Genomic DNA, 22,613 nt, shown 5'->3' on the forward strand with positions numbered 1-22,613 from the left:
CTTCCTGTCATCTAGTTTCAGGATTATGTATCTTTCGGAAAGCATGTTTATGATAAAATTTGTTAATAGCAGAGGTATATTAAGTTGTAAAAGCTTACTCTTTAATATACTTATTACGACATTATCATAGGCACAATTTATATCTAAGAACGCAGCTATTACTGATTTATTATTTGAAAATGATAACTGAATATCAGAAATGAATATACTTAAGCTATCAATAGTACTTTTCCCACGTCTGAAACCGAATTGGGATTCACATAATAGACCGTTATGCTCAACAAACCATTCTAAACGATTTTTTATAAGATGTTCTGTAATTTTCATCAAAACAGAAGAAAGTGCGATTGGGCGATAGGCAGAATGGTCTGAAGAACACCTATTAGGTTTCAGTACGGGAATTATTTCTTGACGTTTCCACGTGGAGGGGATGTTACCAGATGTCACTATGGAATTTATAAGAGATAAATAATAAAATAAAGCATCATCATCTAAATGAGAGATAAAGGAATACGGAATACCGTCCAGTCCAGGAGCAGAATCCTTAACATGAGACAATACACTTTTTAGTTCAGTGAGAGAAAATATACTGTTTAAACCAAAACAGTTATCATTATTTATATTTATTACAGGGTAACCAATTATTAAGTCTTCAGGAACGAAAGGTGGAGCCAATTTATCTAAAAAGCTATTAACTAAATGAAAAGGGATTGATTTTGGAGATGAATCTTTGTATGCAGATCTAAACCTTCTTATATTTTGCCATACAAGAGATGGTTTGACATCAGGTGATATTGAATAGCAGAAATTTTTCCAGCCATCAAATTTCTTTTTCTTTAGAAATTTTGAAGTTTCTGACATACTCTTTGTAAGAATTTCAAAATTCTCATCAGTGGAACATTGACAGTAGTATGTAATTTCAGCATATTTTCTTCTCTTTACTGCCTCAGTACATTCGTTATCCCACCAAGGAGGAGAAGGAATAAAACCCAAAGAGCTATTTTTACTTGGAAATATCTCATTGGCAACCTCAATAAAGATTCTTGCTAAAGAATCTGCACACTGAGATTCTGTACCTGGATTAATTTTTGGAAGTGTAATAATTTTGTTTTTTATTAGATCTTTATATAAATCCCAATCAACATCATTAAGCTTATATTTTAAACGAGGAGAATAAGTATTATGTAATACTTTATTGTTATTATTGCAGGTTGGAAATGATAATAATAGTGGGAAGTGATCACAGATCAAGTGATCAAAAGTAGATCGTAATGGATCCCAGGACAAAGAAGAAGCAAGATTAGGTGTAGTGACTGTTAAATCTGGAGCACTTGGGCCCTCGTCAGGATGAGAACGTCGTGTAGGACGACCATCATTTAATATACACAAATTCACTGAATCAAATATATCTATTAATGTGTTACCATAACTATTAGAAGATAAGTAACCCCAGGATTCATGGCGACAGTTAAAATCACCAAGGATCATAAAAGGCTTCGGAAGAATGGAAATAATATCTTTAATTTCATTTAAGATTGCAGAAGAAGGATGAGGTATATAAATAGATACATAACAGATATTTTCAACTAAAGCAGCAATAATAGAAAAATCATTACTGTGAGAAGGAATAGAGAAGAGGGAAAAGGAAAGAGGGTGTTTCACAAGCATGGCTACTCCGCCATGCCCATCCACACGATCTTCTCTGAGACATGAATAACCACGAATCTTAAATAAAGATCCTGGTTTCAACCATGTCTCTTGAAGAGCACAGATATAAGGTTTATATTTATTTAATAAATAAATAAGATCACTTTTTTTAGGAGTGATGCTCTGACAATTCCATTGAAGAACTTTGTCCATTATTTGGTTTATAAATTTGAGTAATTGCAGAAACTAATAAGGCAGCGTTGGACGGTGAAAATTCATTCGATTGACTAAGAGATTTTATAAGAGAAATAATTAAATCAATTACTGAGGATTCCAAAGGATTTTCATTTTCTTTGTTAATTAATGCACATCCATTAGAGGGTTGGGGAATATTAAAATCCCTTAAAATTTCTTGGTGAGCAGATTTGTCATATCCTTTGCTAAGTGTAGGTGGAGGCTTTGGTTTAACAAAAACAGTTTTTTTATATGAAGTATTGTTTATAGCTTTAGGTGTTGAATGTTGATGCTGGGTTGGAAAAGTATTAGGAGTGATGTTAGGTGATGAGAGTAATGTATCTGCATATGAAATTCGAGAGACAGATGGATGTATCTTTGAAGCTTCTGAATAGGAAATACAGTTTTTAGCCATTGATTCCTTTATAGCTCTTTGTCTTTCATATTCTAAACATTTTTTATCAGTTGCAATATGGGAACCTTTACATAAACAACAAGATATAAAATCATCTTGAACAGAGCAGTTATCACCACTATGTCCTTGACCACATCTAAAACATCTTGGTTTAGATCTGCATTGAGATTTCACATGACCAAACCGACAACAATTGTAGCATTGAATAGTAGGATATATATACAAGTCTACAGTAAGAGAAGTGTAGCACATATATACTCGTTTAGGCAAAAACTGTCCATCAAAAGTAAATACCACAGACTCAGTACATTTAAGATGGTTTTGTCCATCAATCATCATCTTTCGTTTTATTCTCCTAATTTTTATGATTGGACCACAGCCAATAGGAACAGAAACATTATCTTTTATTTCCTCTTCAGACCACTCAGCTGGTACTCCTCTGACTATTCCTATTCTACTCACAGAAAATGATGGAATAAAAGCCTTATATTTTTCATTTTCTAAATTTTTGTTTTCAACAAAGTCATTTGCATCTTGGTACTTAGAAAAAGAAATAGATAACCTATTCCGGCCTATCCTTTTTAAACTTCCATTCACAATATTTTTAATAGAATTTCTTTTGAGAAAACGACCAAATGTAACTGGATGTAAAGTAACATTATCATCGGGAGATGAATACTGTTTCTGAATGTGTACAACAAAAGGAGCAGCATCTAATGAGTTATATAACAGCCTTGCAACAGGGGGCTGTGGCTGTTGTGGAGTGTCTGTGTTATTTTTTTGTATTGTCTCTACTACTATAGAAGAATTCTTGCAGGAATCGACTTTGGAAAGAATTTGTTTGTCAGTAATGTCTACACATTTGCAATCACTTTCCTTAATATCTTTCTTATCACCACGGTGTTTTCGTCGTCTTTTATTACAGTGTCTGCATATTCTGGGTCGAGCTGACACTCTTTTACGGCCACTAGATGTCTGAGACACAGAACCATCTGTGTCCATAGTGCTACCTTCGTCATTATTAGAGATTGTCACTACATGACCTATATCAGGGGCTGTCCCCCCAGGATCATCCGGGGGGTCCATCATATTATAGAAAAGTGAAGAAAAGAAGACTTACCAATAGGATGAAATTTACACAAATTAACACTTTAATAAAAACTAACTACTAAAATATATACAAACTACAACTTATCTGATCAAAATATCTAAATATTTACATGAAATTTAAAAATAAAATGAAAAATTATTAAAATTACGTGCGACCGATCTTAAGTTTCCCGCCCTTTTTTTCGTCAATATTATTCATATTTTTTTGATTCAATTAGTCCCGTCTGAGCTAGGTATAGGTCATAGATTATACAGCCTCATAAATTTTCTCGGATCATTACATAAGGGCATAGCATATTCAGTCTTATATAATTTCTTCATTACAATATTTAAATGAAATTTCATTTATATATTTAATATTCAAACAAAACAAATCTTATAACTATATTTACAATACTACGACTACATAAAATTAAAACTATCATTACGTGGAAGCGTACCAAGAACACTGGCAGCATTACCGCGTTGGATAGCAAGCTGATCCGTTGACCGAAATAGCTGCCAGCGTTTGGGCTTCCAGTAGCCATATTGAGGCGCGAAGATAGTATTTTGAACATTCTCCGCGCCTCTGGGCCCCACGGCCCAAGTGTCTCGACACTAAACGGCACAAAGATGTATGACTCACTGAGACCAACATATTTACGACGCTTGCTGTCTTCGGCAGTCGAAGCAGCAGCCCCAGCACCAACTGACGTAACTTGGACATGAGAAGGAGCCAGAGTGTCGACGCAAGTAGCGTCCCACACCATTCCACCAGGACGCTTGCCATCGCAGCAAGTAATACCATTTGGCTCTAAACAGCTGGTTTATTAAGAGTGGCAAATACCCTGCGGATGACTTCATTAATGCTGGCGTGACGACTGATACGGCCTGCCGATTTTAGGTAGGATAACCCGTGACGTCCAAGAGCATCTACCTGAACGCCATATCTACATTGATATGGTTCATTCAGTTTTATACGTAGACGGAGTGATACGCATATTGTCAAGTAGCGTTCCAATCGGCGCAGAAGGCAAGGCTTGTAACCAAAAGCCCGACTCATTTTGTGTCACGGCCAAAAGACGAGCACGCTCTGTTATGTTAGTAGATCAGATCAAAAGATCATCAAAGGCTGACTTACAAAGAAGTACGTCCCATGCTTTTTGACACTTTAAATCGTCTGGAAAATTTTGAATGTTTTCAATATTTAGTCAAGCACTGTTAGCTTCGTTCAAATACACAATCTCTGAGTTACCTGGCACATGATTTACAATTCTAGTAACCAAAGGCTGCTCACTATGAACTGAAGATAGAAATTCTGGTAAGGCAACGCGCGAAACTGTGCGAGTACCCAAACCATCAAACCGTATCGTTAAAGAGTCTTGAGACCATGTACGATCTGTAAACGCGCAATTCAAAACGGTTTCTAGAATATTTTTAAGTGAAATATCAATCACATCAAACAAATTTGGAAATTTCCATAACGGGCTAGACCTTAAGAGGTACGTAAATTTTGGAACAAATAAACAAGACCGAATAATTAATTAATTATATATTGTGGTATTTATAAGTCTTTGACACCATTCTAATGCTTCTTACACAAGCTGTTCTATCTATATATAATATATGATATCTTCGTGGATAGCATCAACGAGAACCGGAACAAACTTGTGTCTGAAATCGAGATTATAATAATAAATCTTTATTGCGGGCATAAAATCCCTATAAAAATTAATTAAAGTATTCTGTGCTGGTGGACCTTGAATATATAAATAAATAAATCAATGACAGTAAGAAACGTCCCAAAATGATAGTATGACAACCAACAACCAAGGAATGTTAGTTTGTAATTATGTCTCTCTATAATTTAGTCGTCTTAATTCAGTCATTACTGATTTTAGAAAAGTATAATAGCACTCAGCAAGCTAGCATCCTAAATTCAGAAGCTAGTGTGGTTTCTGACTGACTAAATCATTTAGAAGCCTAATTAGCAATTCCTAAGAAACACTTAGGAAGGTCTAATCGCATTTAATTATTACTGATTTCAGTGGCACGTGGGTCTTCGTGCGTGAACGTGACTTATTTAAACGCTGTGTCATTAATTGAAGGCAACGCGGATATAATGAAAATCTTTTTGATATTTGGTAATAAGAAATAAAAGTAATTAAAAAAAATGGCTTCAAAAAGAAATTTACTGAAAATTATGAAATATTGTGTATTGGGAGTCGGTTTGTTTTACTATTGTACCACTGGCTTACAAAATAGAATTTATTTTGTAATTTTGGCTTAATTTATTTTTGAAGTCATCTTTTAATAAAGATTATTTTTTAATAAAGGAACGAGACGAACACGTTGTTCAGCTGATGGTAATTGATACGCCCTGCCCATTTGAATGCAGTGCCGCTCAGGATTGTTGAAACCCAACCCAAACCCAAAAATTCTGAGTGGCACTAAAACTGCGCTCGCCACCTTGAGACATAAGATGTCAAATCTCATTTGCCCAGTATTTTCACTAGCTACGGCGCCCTTCAGACCGAAACATAGTAATGCTTATACTTACACAGTCGATTAAATAGTGATTTCAATTTGATTATACCTGCTTAAAATAAATAAGTATTTCATACTAGAAAGTGTTTTTATTTCACTCACTTTTATATAATGTGCCAGACTTTTATAAATAGCCCAACAAGTTACAGGGATAATTTCTTGTCAGCAGGGGTTGGGATATTAAAGAACTGAATTTTAAATCTTGAAATGAATTTCCTGTTGCAATAAATCTTAGTGTTACGACCAATCTTTCCTTTGCACTAATACTGTCTTGTAGGATAGTATCTTGCTTTTTAACAAACGGTGTCACAAGATTTAATAATATGTCAAACGATCTCGAATCCATTTGTAAATAATTTGTAAATGTGTGTATGTTTTAAAACACCCTTATTATTCATGTTTGCTATCTTTCCGCGCAGTAATAAATATTCTTTCGCCCACTTCTATTTATTTTTTAAATTTTAATTGAACCAACGGCCAGGGCTACACAATGGCCAATTTTGACGCCTGGACAAGACTGGAGCTATCCTCCTACTTATACGACACGTCCGAATTAGTCCCGCTTTAAGTGGTGCTGGTGACTGATTCAGTAACTAAATTTAGGATAGTGTGATCAGAAGCTTCTAACGTTCTAATGTGTTTCTAAATTTGCTTCTGAATTTAGATGACTAAATTCAGTCAAGTGTAATAACTGCATTAATAGGCTGTATGGCTTAGTTCCTTTGCCTGCTCTCTCGAGCAAATAATAAAAACAACAAATGGAATTAAGAAGTCATAGTTTTTTCACTTTTTTAGTTGCTGTTTTAACGTCAATAATTCGTAATTCATTTTAGTTTTCATACGTACCTACGTAGTACGTGCTCGGATTAGTTTCTACATTTATATTAACTTAATCCACAGACTATTTTGTTAGAGCATCTGTTATGAATAATCACGGTAAAAATTGTATGTTATGTTAAAAATGTGTTCAATTCCGCCTGCCCCGCCACTACCACAACAATCTTCTCCGAAAGCTACATCAGCCAACCAATCTATCTTTCAAAGCCCTACTATATTAAGTAACCCTGGTTTATGCGAATGGGCGTCGCCGGAACCATCATTACGGGAAGCTTGTTTAATAAATAACGTATGCCTTCATCAAACGCCTTACAAATTCTCTTATAAGCATTATGAACCAATTTTGCAAGTTGGTCCTACTTGTGGATTAGTCGCGTTGTCTATGTTGTTAAAAAAATTAATAAGTCCAGATGAATTACTAAATTTAGCTAAAGCTGAAGGCTATAGTAATAATGGAGAAATGTTAAGTTGTAAAAACATGGCACAGCTTGCTAGAAAAGCGTTAAATTCTGCAGAAATAGAAAATATTAGGATATCTGTCATTGAGGGAGGCCCAAATAATAAAGAAACATTGAAAGCATTATTAAATGGTTCCATATTAATGATTGCGTATCCTTTTCATTAATTTCAATTATTGGCATGGCTCAACTTGAGAATATGAAGAGAAAATAATTTCTCTCAGATTTTTGTATGTTATGTAATGTGTTTGTTGTAACAAACTATTACTTGTATAGTGGTGCTGTGTGTTATGATAACTTTGAAAATTAATTTATTAATATCTAATCCAAATTTTGAAATTATTGCTCCTCTTGGTAAAATTAAAATTACCACATGATAACCCACTAACTGTAATTACATTTAAGTGTGATCAACTGTTACCCCCAAAATCAATAATATAGCTGTGCAGAATGAGACCATATTATGAGCACAGATAAATAAAAGTTATAAAATGAAAGCTTCCAGACTTTCAAAATAATAGATATATTTAACCTCTACTAAAAATTATAAAACAGGCAAGTGCAAGTCAAAAAACTAAAATTGCTTTCTAACACCAAGTTTATTTAAAATTAAATCCAAAACGAGGTATATCTATATTTAATACAAATATTTATTTTTTACAACAAAATACAATCAGTATTAGGGTCTCCTGTTAAGCAAAGAGTTGCCTGTAGTAGGAGGCCCATAGTAAAAACATAATAATAAGGTGTAATAATAAACAAGTTGACCATAACATAAATATAATTGATTAACTAAGGGAAAGAAATCTACTAACAATAATAACATGCTAAAAAATTTATTTATTTGTAATCTAAACTTAACTGTGTGTGTGTGGGTGTGTGTATGTATGCATGTATGTGAACAAGTGTGTGATTGTATGTAATGGTGAGTGTGTGTGTGTGTTAGTTTGAAAGAAAACTTAAAGATTTAGTACCTAACTATAAGTAGGTTTTCTGTGTCTTCATAAAACTTGAAATAATATTTGTTTCCTTGTTTTATGTTTTACTAATATACTTTTAAACAAGATCAACACAATTTGCTTGCTACACATTTGGATATCTACAAACTAACTTACAACAAATATCAAAAAATAGGAGACACATTTGGCATGCAATACCCAAAGGGACCGTAAACAATATTGCAGTTGCTTTGAATATTACTTTCTTGCATTGTTAGTAAGTTTGACTGGGCTGTTTGGGCACTAAGCTTCTTGATTGAACCATTGTAAATGTCAGTTAAACTTCTTACTTCAACCAGCCCAGGGCTCTCCTAGAAAAATAAGCAGCTGGATTGACTTTTGGATTGGACTGCTAGATACCTGCAGACTGCTGCAGGTATCCAGGAGTGATACTGCAGGAGACTGGAGAGTTTACGCCTGTTGTCGGGCCACATTCCTGCACTCTGTTTCTTCTGCATGCATTCCATGCATCCAATCCAAGGCTGTCTGTCACATGTATGGGTATAATAGATGCTTAGGGACTGGCTGGTAATACCTGTCATGAATACCTAAATTTGCGTATTTTTTCGCTGAGTAGTCTGCTCAAGTGAGCAAACCTCTTAGATGCCACCGGAACTGCATTCTTTCTTTCCCTGCATCCTTCACAGTTTCCTCAAATATCTGTGGATTTCATCAGTTACTGTGCGAAGCCATGTTTTGATTTGGCCATGAGGTATGGATAGTTGTGGTTGCTGTCTATATACTACAGCGTCAGATCCCCTTTTCGCTAGATTTTTTTTGTGGAAAAGGAGGACAAACGAGTATACTGCTCATCTGGTGTTAAGTGATCAACGCCGCCATTCTCTTGTAACACCAGAGGTATCACAGGAGCGTCGCCGGCCTTTAAGGAAGGTGTACGCGCCTTTTTTTTTTTCAAGTAAGTTCATTCCACAGCTTTGTAGTATGTGGAAGAAAGCTCCTTGACAACAGCACAGTGGAGGACCGCCACACATCCAGATTGTGGCGTGACGTGCGAAGGTGGAATTCGGCGGCACGAATCAGGTGAAACAGCTCTTCGGAACACTCCCCGTAATGAATGAGGTTAGAGGACACACGTCATCCAAGTGATCCAGCCGTTCACAGAGCACTGGTTCCCCGACAATTCGAGCTGCTCTGCGTTGCATGCGGTCAAATGGACCGAGCTGATACTCGGGTGCGTCAGACCAGAGATGACAGCAATACTCCATGTGTGGCCGGATGTGCGCTTTGTAGAGCGCTAGAATGTGGGTCGGCTTGAAGTATTGCCGTGCTCTATTTATGACGCCCAGTTCCTTTGAAGCCAGTTTGGCTTTGCTTTTCATATGGCCGCCGAATTGGCAATCGCTCGTGATTTCGAGACCCAAAATTCCGGTACTAGGCTAGGCTGTAAGGGAAGTGTTGTTGAAGAGCGGTGATACGACAAATGGTTTTTAGTGGTAAACGCGAAAACTTGAGTCTTCTGGGGGTTGGAAATTGGACAAGGTTCAATTTACCCCATTCCGCGACCTTCTCAAGAGAGGACTCGATAGAAGACACAAGTTTCTCCCGGCACTGGTCGACAATATCCCTACAGAGACCTGCATGGCCCGTTTATACGGCATCGCCCCTGCATGTTGCGCCCAGTAAAGAAGCTGGTCCACTTGCATAAGCTCTCGGGAAGCCAGCCAGGCCTCCCTGTTGCTTTCGATAGCCGCCGCCCATCTATGTTTTAGGTCACCTGCCGATCGACCATGGCGAAAGCCTTACTGTCGGTCGTTGATCAACTGGTGACCCTCTAGGTCTATACCTATATCCCAAGGGTCTATACCCCAAGAGCTGGCAGTTAATTATGCTCTCCATGATCTTGGAGAGCAGGGAGGTAATAGCTATAGTTATAGTTTGCAGCATCATTTTTTTCGTATTATAATCTGCAATCAGTAGCCAAAGTACGTGTTGTTTTTTTAATCACTACCATATTGGCATTGTCAAGTAATCCCGAGACTAGTGAATTGAGCTGGTGGCTTATATCAGTCGTCGGTATTTGCTGCGGGTTGGATTTGGTGTCGTGTCGCAAGAGTTGAGTTGTAAATGATATTAAAAGCTGTATCTATTGGATCTCTGTGTGTTTGTTTTTATAACAACAGAGAAATGTGCGTAGAAGAAAGTGTACTTAGTTATTGTGCGCGTGTATAAGACGCCATGCCCGCCAAGTTCCGGGGCTCATATTTGAAGAAACAGGGACTTTGTGGCCTTTTAAGCAACTTTTATGTTTTGAGGTTAGGTAACAGTAAGTTGATTTTCAAGATAATGGTGAGTTACCTTTTCATGAGAGTGGCGCCAGGGGATAGAGGACATCTCCCTCCCTCCCCGTGTCACAGGGACATGAAACTAAATTTTTACTTTTGTTGGTCACTCTGTGTGTGAGTTTGCCACGACTACTGTTTCTCATATTTGTGAGCAAGCACAATGTTTTAAAACAAAGAATTAAAAATACTAACTCAACTTAAAACAATAATTTCGAATAATTTAACAATAAAATAAAAATCCATTTCTTACAACAACATATTCAGTTATGACGCGGACCGCAACCACTCTCCCTGCTTGAGGCAAGGCCACACCGCACACTGGGCTCTTGTTTGTGGACTCATTGTAGTTGATGACGTTGAAGAAACAATGGATTCTAACGTTTATGTTATTTGTAGACATGGGAAATCGAAACATTTGTGTATATGGCCCATAGATTTGCTGCATAAAAGTAATGAAAACTTATTGGAGTTTTCACCAAAGAAAAAAGATGACGGACTCACATATGTTCTGCCGGAAACTGGTATTGGTGGGGCTGATGGGTTAAGGGCCCAGTTTTTAATGTTTGATGGCTTATAGTATGAAATTATATAGAAGTAGTATTTAAGAGAAGTTATACGGATTGTTGTTCATAGATAGAATAATATATTTTGTATGTTATTTACAATGTTGGAATTTAATAAATTGTATAAATGGTGCTCAAAGTTGTTTAATTAAAAAATACCATCACTCAGAGCGCCACAAGACACATCTATTACACCTTACAATCACTCTTCACCAAACTACCAGCAGAAGGTAGTATTATTTTTAGTTATACTACGGATTATCTCATGTTTGGTGTGCCTGTTTCGAAAGGCCTTCTCTCACTGGACTCAATTCGTATGCAATTCGAACCAACTGTGAGTTTTAGTTCATCATCCCATCTTTCTACTGATATTGATGGATCAAAACGGCATAGAACACCACTTCTGTAATTAGACCACTGGGTACTCTTTAATAAATACCAGAAATATGCCAAGTTCTAAAATTAAATAGTGCAGTCTGTTTCTTCTCTCTCAGAGCGCCATCTGTTTCCGAAGCTGTGGTAGTGTTGACTGACAACGAAAAGAATTCTAAAGGAATCAATTTTGAGAAAATAAATGCCTTTTTTCAAAAACTTGCATGTGGGGCCTTTGATAGCTAATTGTAGTAGATACGTAAGCACTAATAAAGAGTAGCCTTTTAAAGATACTTTAGATATGTACCCGTTAACAAGATTCATTTTAAGTTCTACTTTGGTACTCAGTTCGCAGCTATGGTGAAATCAAAATACTCATCAGGTAATAATTAGTTTACGCACGCACGATCTTCTCGTAGGTACTTACTTAAAGGTTACCTGCTCAGTACATTTGGTAAGACAATTTCTAGTCTCGATGGCGGATTCAGCTCTGAGATTGACTGAGATGACTTTCTTAATGACGCCACAGTTTGGAAATGGAGCGACCACCCTCAAGCTATTAGTAAATATGTATAATTGTACGATGTTTTTTTTTTTTTAATAACTGGCTCCGTCGACTGAATGTCGACGATTCGGCCAACGTCAAGGTGGAGAGATTTTTTATTTTAATTTAGCTGATTGAAGTATATAAAGAGCTGATTTAAAAGGAAATGATCGGTTGATATAGCTGTGGTTTTTTTGTGAACTGAAGAATAGGCAACAAGAGTTAGTACGGTTAGTAATAAACACCCATAACACAACAATATTAACTACCTTGTTAGTATCTAATCTAAGTTTAAGGGAGAAATGTGTGAATATAAGTGGGAATATGTGCCTAATAGAAGCGAAGAAAGTATGGAGGATAGAAATTACAATTTAATATTATTGCGGGAGATAAATTTGTAAAGAATCTTTATGAAAGGGGAAAGGCATAAAGTAAGAAGAAAAGGAATGTTGATGGGGCGAGGGATATCCTTCGGTAGAAGGTCATATAAAGAAATTGACAATTTAAGGCAATAGAAAAAAATATGTTCAAGAGTACCTTCCTCAAGGCCACATTCACATATAGAATGGGACCATTCTTATTCTTACCCGGATCTTGGCCAAAAATACTGGGGAACAGACAAATCCCAAGCGAAGTCGTATGATGACAGAAGTGAAAAGTTTATTTTGTTTTTTTTGAGGAAAGAACCAGGGCTTAGAGGGGATAAAGGGTTGGATAGAATTTACCTTTGGTTTTTTTGTGATTTGCCATAAAGCATTCCATGAATCAACCAGAAAGTGTTTAGACATAGTGCGTAGATCTCGAGGAAAACAGTAATTAAATTTTAATGTTGCAGATTGAATCGCGTCTTTAGCGCACTAGTCTGCAATTTCATTGCCAGTTATCCCTAGATGACTAGGTATTCCCATTATGTGACATCTGTACAGGGATGCCTTTGTTCTTAAATTAATTGTGAAGTTGTTTGAAGATTTGAAAGGATTTTTTGTTAGGTCCAACAAGCAGCTTAATGAGTCAGACAAGATTAAAGCCTTGTTGATCTTATGTGATTCAACATATGACACCGCCTCTGACAGGGCTATTGATTCGCCAGTAAAAATGGAATTCTTGCGAGGGACTTTTGTAATTTAAAATTATACGGAACTTTGGGATCCAAACTTGGGATACAAAATTTTTATGAAAGAAAAAAGAAGCCCCTGAGTTTGTTGCGCCCGTTCTTGTCAGGTCTAAGCAATGACTTTCCATACATATATAAGGACATATCATTCGTAGTCTGATAGCGGAACGGCAAAAGTGTGCATAAAGACAATGTAAGCATACTTTTCTCCTTAGTGGTGTGTTCGAATCGGGTTCTAACTTCAATATACGAATGAACTGAATAATTTGTTTTAAATTTACTGCTTATTCACCAATAATAATTTAAGCAACTGGAATAAATGCGGCAATGTATAAATATAGTATTAGAAGCTTATTATGGAGTAATTTGTAGCATGTTCTATATGTCGGCTTTGTTTTTATATGACCTGATTTGCTTGTATGTATAGAACGTCATTGGGTCTGAGGCATACGTTTTGACTTTCCATAAGTGATAACATGTCCTATTTTGAAAAAATAAATAAATTTGAATTAGATTGTCAAATTTGTATTCTCTAATGTGGACTATACGAGTGGCGCCACACTTTCTGGTGCGGAAATGATATAATAATAATATTGACACACTTTTACACAAATTATCTTTCCCAAAAACAGGCATAGCCTGTACTATGGGTGTAAGACAGCGATATATTTAATACAATATACTTACTTAAACATACGTAAATACATATAAACATCCATGACACGGAAACAAACCTCCATATTCATCATAAATGAATGATTGCACCTACCAGGATTCGAACCCGGGATCTCTAGCTTAGTAGTCAGGGTCACTAACCATTCGGCTTTGTGATCTGTGATCAATCATTTGACTAGTGAAAGTGAAATTGCAGACCGTTTACTTACATACAAGTTTGATTGATAAGAACGAATTCACGATTCTTAGGCTTTGCTTGTGGCTGCAAGAACTGACAAAGCAAAATCCACCTTACATCTCGCACATCTAGGCGGGCTCTCTCCAGTACCAGTTTTAGACTGAATCATCGACGATCAAGTAATCTACAAATTGCTTCTTTCTTTTGCGTTGCTTAGAGATGTGGGTTATCTACGAATCTTCTACCGCATTTATTACGGGGAGGAGTTGAGAAGCTCTGAGGAGTTGTTCGAATTGATTCTAGCAGCCGAATACCATCACCGGACATAATGCGGAATTCAACCCTCATCATGTTGACATACAACCACGCGATTTCCGAGGAACTTTCAGGCTTTTATAGTTTTAGCAGTTATCATCATCATCAGCCGGAAGACGTACACTGCTGGACAAAGGCCTACCCCAAAGATTTCCACGACGATCGGTCCTGCGCTGCCCTCATCCAACGTATTCCGGCGATCTCGACCAGATCGTCGGTCCAGCAGTTATAACTGCTGGTAAATGTTGGATTTGGGAATCAAGTAGTGCATATCCGGATGTGTCATTGAAGGATAAGATGGGCGGGTGCTCTGCTAATACTTTTCTCAGAAACATAACGCTTTCATTGGTTTCAAATTCAAATATTTATTCAAAATGTTGTCATGAGTTGTTACCAGCAAGAGGGTCTCTCTAGATGTTAAATTATCTAAGGCGAAGTTATTCATAAGGGTGGCTAACGATACTAATATAGCTGCCTTGTTCTTTAAAAATATAATTGAAGCGCCAACAAGGCATAGGCCTACCCCTGAAAAAGTGATATTATGTGTCATGCACACTAAAGTAATTCCTGACCTGTTTTCATCGATTGTCTAGCAGCAACAGTCTCTTTCTAGACGTATAAATTATTTAAGGCTTTCATATTTAAATTTCATTTTGTTATGCGTACAAAATGTTTATTAGGTATGTAGTTTGTACAAAATTAAATAAAAACACAGAAGTTTATTTAATAGAAAACGTTTATTTGTACAATAAATACAAATCATACTTGCAAATGATAAAATAAATCTCATGACTTCACTTAAAATATTACAATCATATTGAAACTAATTAAAAAGTAATTTCTCTGTTAAAAAAACTTAAAAGGGCAGAAGTGCACCACAAAGTAAACGATCTCCTTAATAAATAACTAAATATTAAAATATGTAGCAGAGAAACAAAATAATATACTTTTGTACTAATTATTAACTTTTAAATACGATTACACATGCGTTATACATTATTATAATTTCAACCTGAGCTATAAATATTACTCTCGCTGCACACAGCCTGTGTGTAACTGGCTTTACGCTCACTGACACTTTCGGTCAACGACCTCAAACTCACTAATTCGCATGAGAACTTTTTCAACGTCCGTTAAAATAAGTGAGTAAAAATGAAACATCTCTCTGAAACTCTCGAATTTTTGTTCATGTGACAGCAAATTCAGACAGAGAGATTTAAACTAATGAAATTATTATTAATGTCACTAGCTAGCAGCTATACCGGCAATGTAATGCGGACCCGAGTGTTGAGGAAATGTCTAGAGTAAAGGATCTGAAATACAGCAGTTAATGAGGGAAGACCGGCTGCGTAGACTATATGTCCAGACAGGTCTTGCATAAGGCCATGTATATATGAAGGTCAAAATGGGCAAAGGATTACCAAAATTTTCTAATTATTTTTAGCCTTTACCTACAAGACTAAATAATAATGATAACCTGTTGACGATTGGCTTGGTGCTAGAAATGACGGGAAATTACCACGAGGGTAGTTAATGTATCAGAAGGACTGACCCCAAAATCAGGAAAAAGAGGGATATATTATGTGTATGATGCCTAATAACTGCTACTTACAACGTGGGCTCAGTGCGGGATTAGCCCTCGGATATAATATAGTGTAATATTTTTTTTCAAACTTATCTTATTAAATGAAATCATTACAATCGTGTGTAAATATAAATAAACGCGTTATAGCGTTAGATAATACCATGCAACAAATTTATAATTCGGAAGGAAATAAAATTCTATAGACTGGATGTCAATGTATGTGAAACTTGTCAAAAAATTGAACAATCACACAGATATATTGGCTCCACTTTATAACTGGTATACAAATCAATTTGATTTATATTCTAAATATCGGTCGAAAGGTACAGTAGAATGTCCATATTATCCTATCTATGTATTTATTTAGCTGCAACTTCAAAGACTTATTAATACAGCGATTTGCGAGAGTAATACACAAAACTCATATTAATTATGTTGGATATCATTTGTTATCTAGGTATAACTTGTTTATTATAAGTATGTATGACATGAATATAGACTTAATACTATAAATGACAAACTTTCATATTATAATAGGCATTCTAATCTATGTATTGCCAAATAAAAAGCATGCGCCGTGGTCAGTCAATAATAATGAGATCAGTTTAACTAATATAGTTAGTCATCGATTTGGCATCACTTGATGTTAGTGGTGTTCATCAAAGAGGATGTAAATACTTCGTAATATAAGGCGGGACTGCCTAAGTAAAATTGAAATTTAGTTTAGCATGAAACGTGCAGTGAGATTTGACTTGTTTGAACTAGTAATTGCAATATGGCGACTAAGTGTAATCCGACTAAGTTTGAAAGCGACAGTTGCCTAAAACGTAGTGGATTTCGTCTATACGCTATCTCCGTTTTTTACAGAATTAAAGCCGTCATCTGTCAATCGAGTGAATCGCTTTTTAGAGAGTTTCGCTAGGCTGGTGCCAATTTGATAAACTGGTCTTATTCACAGTTTAAGTATTTTTTAGTTTCAGAACACACTTATCCTTTTCGACTGCTTTTCATTAGAATAGCTTTTTGAATCACAGGTATATTAATTTTAGATGTTATAGGTACTGAGCGAAAAAATTTAAAATATAGAAATTGTTATACACTAAAGGCCCTTCGACGTATGATCACTTGAGCAGCTTACAACATACATTTTAAATGGATCGTTCTGTTTTGAATCAAACCAAATATAATATTTCTGTTCTATTTCAGGAGCTCTTCAAGAACCAAATAACAAGGATCTCACATATGTTCCATTTTGTATCTATTCGCGATCGAATAACAAAAGAAAACTTGTCAACAAGTCTATCAAAATACTAGTATAGCCAACATAATACAACATCTATATTAGAGGCAAAAAATAATCCATTGTCTCTGTCTGTGTTATTAATAAACGCGAAGTAAAGTTATTCCAAATTTAAAACTTTTTGTCTTTATCTTACTTTGTCATTACAGAATTACATGACAGGTAGAAGTAATTTTAAACTTGGAGTAACTTTATATTGCGTTTATTAATAAGACAGTGTGGGTCCGGTGAAGTAGATACATATTTAATCCTGTTGCTTCGCTTATTTGGGCTCGTGTTCACGTGTTATTTATTACATTTTATACGACGGCTATTCGTGTCAATTTAAACTTTATTATCATCTACAAAAGTCAATGTAAATTAAGTCCTAGCAATTGTAACTGTGTTCTTAAATTAGCTTTTAAAAGTTACATTTTACTATTACTTTAGCTAACCCGACAGTTCGTGATCTTTTCAAAGCACGTTTTCAGCAAACAGGATGTAAATACTACGTAATGATAATGAATCGTGCAGTCATTTGACATAAGTTTGAAATAGTAGTAATCGCAGTATCGCGATTGGCCACGGAGTATAATCCGTGTTTTGTTTTTACAGTTTGAAAGTGAACAGTTGCTTATAACGTAGTGAATTGCGGCTATCTCCTTTTTTACAAGATTACAGCCGTCATCTGTCAATGACTGCACGTTTCATACAATCTAGAGAATCCCTTTTTTCTTAGAGAGTTTGGCTAGCCTGGTTTTCAGGGGGACAAACACAGAAACAATTACACGCGTTTAAATCCTTTTAAAAGTGTTTTATTTAAATGTGTAAAATACGCGTCTATCAAAGAAAATACTATGCACTATGTGAGACACATAAAATCGACATTGGCAACAGATTAATTGTAACAGTTATATTAGCTATTTTATAATGTTATAATAGGAGCTCATATATAACTGACAGCGAAGCGAGCAATATAAACTATTTGGCACACGACGTGCGAAGATAGAAAAAAAAAGGAAGAGCACCACTAAAATATACTACTAAAAATTTAAAATGTCATGAACAAATCAATGTCAGTGAAACTGTTAAACACTACGTCAAACTGACGACGTTTACATTATATTTTATCTATGGAGGGAAGAGGTAAGGAGAATCATCGGAGTATATGAAAAAGTGTCCGTCAAAATGCATTAAATTAGGGTGGCGCTACAGTAGCATCAGGGTAAATCTTAAAAGAAGCGCCAAATATAAAATAACGCTAGGTGCACGTTTCCCTATAATAATTATATTAACTACATTATTTTGTACAACGTAAGTTGTTGTCAATACACAAATAAAATTTGAAAAACAAAATTTTATGAACGATGCGGAATCGAACCCACGACCTCCGGCGTTCCGTGCCGGTGCTCTAACCAACTGAGCTAACAGTTCGAGTTCAAATTTTATTTGTGTATCAATCCTAGAAGTGAGGGTTATCACTTTAAAAACATAACATATTGTTGTCAATAATTAATTACTTTAGACGATAATAATATTAAATTCTTCGGCATACTTCAATTCGTTTACAATTGCTACATTCACCATACTTCATACCATACCCTGTGCCTACACCAGCGCCATTGTGGAAGCTTTTTGAACTGTTATTTACAGCATATACAGCTGGAAACTTTTTCAAATTTTCTCCCTTAAGAGATGATTCTCTTTACCTCTTCCCTCCATAATTTTATCTTAACACGCACAGCCACAGACTATAAATAAACATACAACCCGCGCTTTTAAAGAATATAAAATAAATACAATTTGTCCAAAAAGTTTCTTGTTCTTTAAAAGCGTGGTTGCTTGCGAACTATCGAATACAGAACATTAAACTACCGTCAGAATTAGCACTAGTGATATAATGAATTCGTTCGATTGCAATCATCTAATCTAGATGAGAAGTAAAAAACAACACAGCGATAGAAAAACATCTTCAAGCTGGCTCGGAGTAAATTACATTTATAGAAAGATTTCAAAATTTAATACTGACACTCAGACGTATCTATGTCTAAACACACGTGCAGTTGAAATCAATGCATTGCCGAAGCATGTGACACAAGGGGTAATCGAGCGGGTCACTTGAAGCACAAAACAGTAATGGAACTTCATATTAGAGCGCTCGAATACATGCTCCCACACATACACACGATTTACACGGCCGCTGAGCAATCTTGGGAAGACAAAACTATGGAATGCCACTCGGTAAGCCGTCGAGACTGGTCGCTATGTACCAACCCTAGCACTCCGCCCAGACGTAGGTATACATTTCAAAGGAGACCGCTAAGTTACGCTACTGTACTATTACTTGTACTGTGCTTGAAAGAAGATCGTCGCCACATACACCGTCTTGCTACTACTACACTAGATGACTTTATTTAGACCTCAGAATACAGAACAAACCAGAAAGAGTTAGAGACACATTTCTAACCCCCCCACCACTCAGTGCTACCAACACTCCAAATATTAACGCTTTTAGGGCTTTTTTGAAATTCAATATTATAATAAAAATTCCATAACATTTCTACGCATGTTAGCTTTTTTGTAAGTTTGAACGATACACAACGATGAAATTATTTAAAAACTGACAACTCCAAGTAGTTGTAAACAGTACGCGGGGGCAGCCATTGTTAATTGATAATTTGTTAATAGTTGATAACTTTCTGGCTTAAGATAATTTATGCATATAGATAGAGCCCCTTGCTGCTAGAGAACCGATGAAATCAAGTTTATTACTTTGTCGGTTTGTATGTATAATGCACACACACTGTGTTAGAGTGTGTGCATTGCTCAAAATACATAGAAATTACTGTCTATCGACGTTTTCACAGCTCTCTTAGTCTATGACCTATGTAGACGTATAAAATGATCTAAGGTTTCTGGTTTGTTCTGTATTGAAATAATTATTATTATGAAATATATCAAATATACTACAATGTCACATTTTGTTCATATTTTTGGGGACTAGTACTACATAGTAAATTATGAATTGATATCATATTAGGCGTGCGTTAAAATATTGCTTATACCGTTATACGTCAATTCCAGTTATTGTCACTCTTTTTTATTTGATAATACAAGAATGAATTCTTACGAGGCGAGCGCACACCGTCACGCAAATTCGACACCCTGAAGTTAGCTGGTAAACTAGATCATTTGTATGACTTCAGCTCCAAGCCTCTTGTAACTTATATGGCTACTGAACCACAACCAATGGGCGAGAATTAAATAAATTTCAATATAAAGGTTGTTAAAAAAATCCTGTATGGTATCTTGAGGCGAATATTAGTATCAAGTAGTGAGAACAAATAAATATTGATTATCAGGAAATAAGCACATTTAAATAAAGTAAAAAAAAGATTATTAACGTACCCAATTATAAAAGTTTAGACACCTCTAACTGCGGCCATTTTAATTTTTATCCGCCCACACACCCATTTCATTCAAGTACCCAGTGAAGGGCGTACGGGCGGCGGAAAAAGCGAAAGTTGTGTATTAATAATATACAACGCCCACCTTACTCGTTTGAGCCGCCACGCCGCGCAGCTAATGCTAGCTTACGCCCTTTGGGCCGAGTTCAAGGTGATGACCTGAGTTTACTGGTAGAATAAATAAGTCAAGGATTCTCAAGATTCTTGAAAACATTTAATATGAAATGTTCTTTTTATCATAGCTTTAATCTAAGTGGTTTTGATTTTTGATTTTATCGTTATTAGTATTATTAACTTCATATCCTTGTCAATTATCGTACAGTTTTTTTTAACATAGTGCATAATTTTAAGTATAACTTCTTGAGTGCGTACATAAGTACACACATACTTTTTTTAAATATTGGTATTGAGGTTAAGTTCGGTGCACAATATATATATACAGTCAACGCCAAAATTGTGTACACTAGGGCAATGCACCGACCACCGCACAGCTACCGGCTAAATACAAAACGCTACACAATACGAAAGCTATTGCTTCAAACTACAAAATCACTCCGCTGCTTATTGTAAATAAATTAATCACAGATTAAAAATAACCACCTACCAGTACATGATATGCCGACGACAGTCGTACTATACACCGATACACTAACTAACATAGTACATGGAAATGTCACGAACGTTTATTCTGAGTACAACTACATACTACATGACTAATGCATTGAGCGTTCGGTGCCTTGATAGCAATATAAACTGAGGATTGTCTCTGGCCAATGTGACTACAACGTATATTTGTTATTGTCTTTTCCAATATATTAGACAAGTAGCTCACCCCGACCCTGTTCATGTTTATAATATATTACGTCAGATCTACAATGTTGGTAATATTGCATTTCGACGTAGTATTTGGGACCAAGTGCACCGAACGCTCATAATTAATGGCAGCTCGATTAAGTAACGCTACGATATACCGTTTTGAACATTATTACGATTGCTTTAGAGCCTCATTTCGCCTGTCCTCTTGTAGAACCATCTCGGCTAGAAGCCAGAAGCAATTATCTGTCGCTGATATCGACACATAGTTTTGAACATTATTGCGAGTGTACTAGAGCCTCTTTTTCTGCATCGCGTACTCTTCTAGAGATTGTGTGCGACGCCTATGTCTCCTGCGGCGCGAGGGGTGCGCCGCACGTCGCGACGGGGAATGTCTTGACGTGCGTCTGCCATTGCGTGGACAGTTGGAAGAACTTAACGCCGTTCCATTCAGTGCCATCGATGTACACTGAAAACATAATATTTATAGTTACAAAACAAGGAGTTTAATGAATATTTAAATGTTTGATTTGAAACAGGACGGCGCTATAAGCTAAAAGGAAAATAAGTAATATTATATGCATATATATATAAACTACAAAGTTTATTCCTCTGTAACCACAGACACACTGTAAGTGCGGACCCCCACAATATATCTTTAGAAAGATCATGATGATCAGGTTGGTTAGGTTACTAGGTGGTCGGGATCAAAAGCTATGCAGGTTCAAACATTTCCCACAGAAGCTGGAGACGCGAGGGACGAGCAGGTCGTCACTAGTTGTAAGTAAAGTACGGCCACTTTTGTCACAATATTTGCAAAAATCTATCGTTTTTTAATAGAAATCACTTCCCCTTTCCTTTGAAACAATTTAGAAGAAAAGGGAATGAGAAGGCAGCGTGCGACGCGAAGCAAATATTGGTCGTTCATATCGTGCCGAGATGTGATTCATGTTTATATGTTTTTAATTTTTTGTTTGTAATTATTTCCTAGCCATAATGCAGTCCAGGTGTTTATTGAAAAGGTATTTTGGTCCAAAATTGTCTGAAGCATTGTCTGCCTACGCGTCTATTAGGCAGAGTTTTTGTTCAGTTGTGTTTCGACCGCGCTTTGAATACAACGCCACACAATGACAAAGTGTTCAGTGCAAAACTGACCAAATAACAGCATATCCAAACTAAA

The 22,613-nt window shown here is 36.0% G+C and overlaps 2 protein-coding genes and 1 long non-coding RNA gene across 3 annotated transcripts in view; 2 read left to right on the forward strand and 1 right to left on the reverse strand.

Moving 5' to 3' along the window:
• Positions 1-193: 193 nt before the first annotated feature.
• On the forward strand, positions 194-3,113 carry LOC126965897 (uncharacterized). The gene is made up of 4 exons (XR_007729627.1): positions 194-788; positions 924-1,096; positions 1,211-1,778; positions 1,891-3,113. It is a non-coding gene; the product is annotated as an uncharacterized LOC126965897 (long non-coding RNA).
• A 3,603-nt stretch (positions 3,114-6,716) lies between these two features.
• On the forward strand, positions 6,717-11,223 carry LOC126965834 (UPF0692 protein CG33108). Its single transcript, XM_050809591.1, has 2 exons — positions 6,717-7,378; positions 10,793-11,223. The coding sequence occupies exons 1-2, from the start codon at positions 6,885-6,887 to the stop codon at positions 11,103-11,105; spliced, it is 807 nt and encodes a 268-aa protein (XP_050665548.1). The 5' UTR covers positions 6,717-6,884; the 3' UTR covers positions 11,106-11,223.
• A 6,882-nt stretch (positions 11,224-18,105) lies between these two features.
• Positions 18,106-22,613, reverse strand: part of LOC126965898 (phosphofurin acidic cluster sorting protein 1) — a 167,572-nt gene continuing 163,064 nt past the window's right edge. The window contains exon 18 of the mRNA XM_050809668.1: positions 18,106-21,902. Within this exon, the coding sequence (XP_050665625.1) occupies positions 21,778-21,902 (125 nt within the window). The 3' untranslated portion in view covers positions 18,106-21,777. The remainder of the gene's footprint in view (positions 21,903-22,613) is intronic.

Source organism: Leptidea sinapis, chromosome 9, assembly GCF_905404315.1.
Source record: "Leptidea sinapis chromosome 9, ilLepSina1.1, whole genome shotgun sequence".
NCBI lineage: Eukaryota > Metazoa > Arthropoda > Insecta > Lepidoptera > Pieridae > Leptidea > Leptidea sinapis.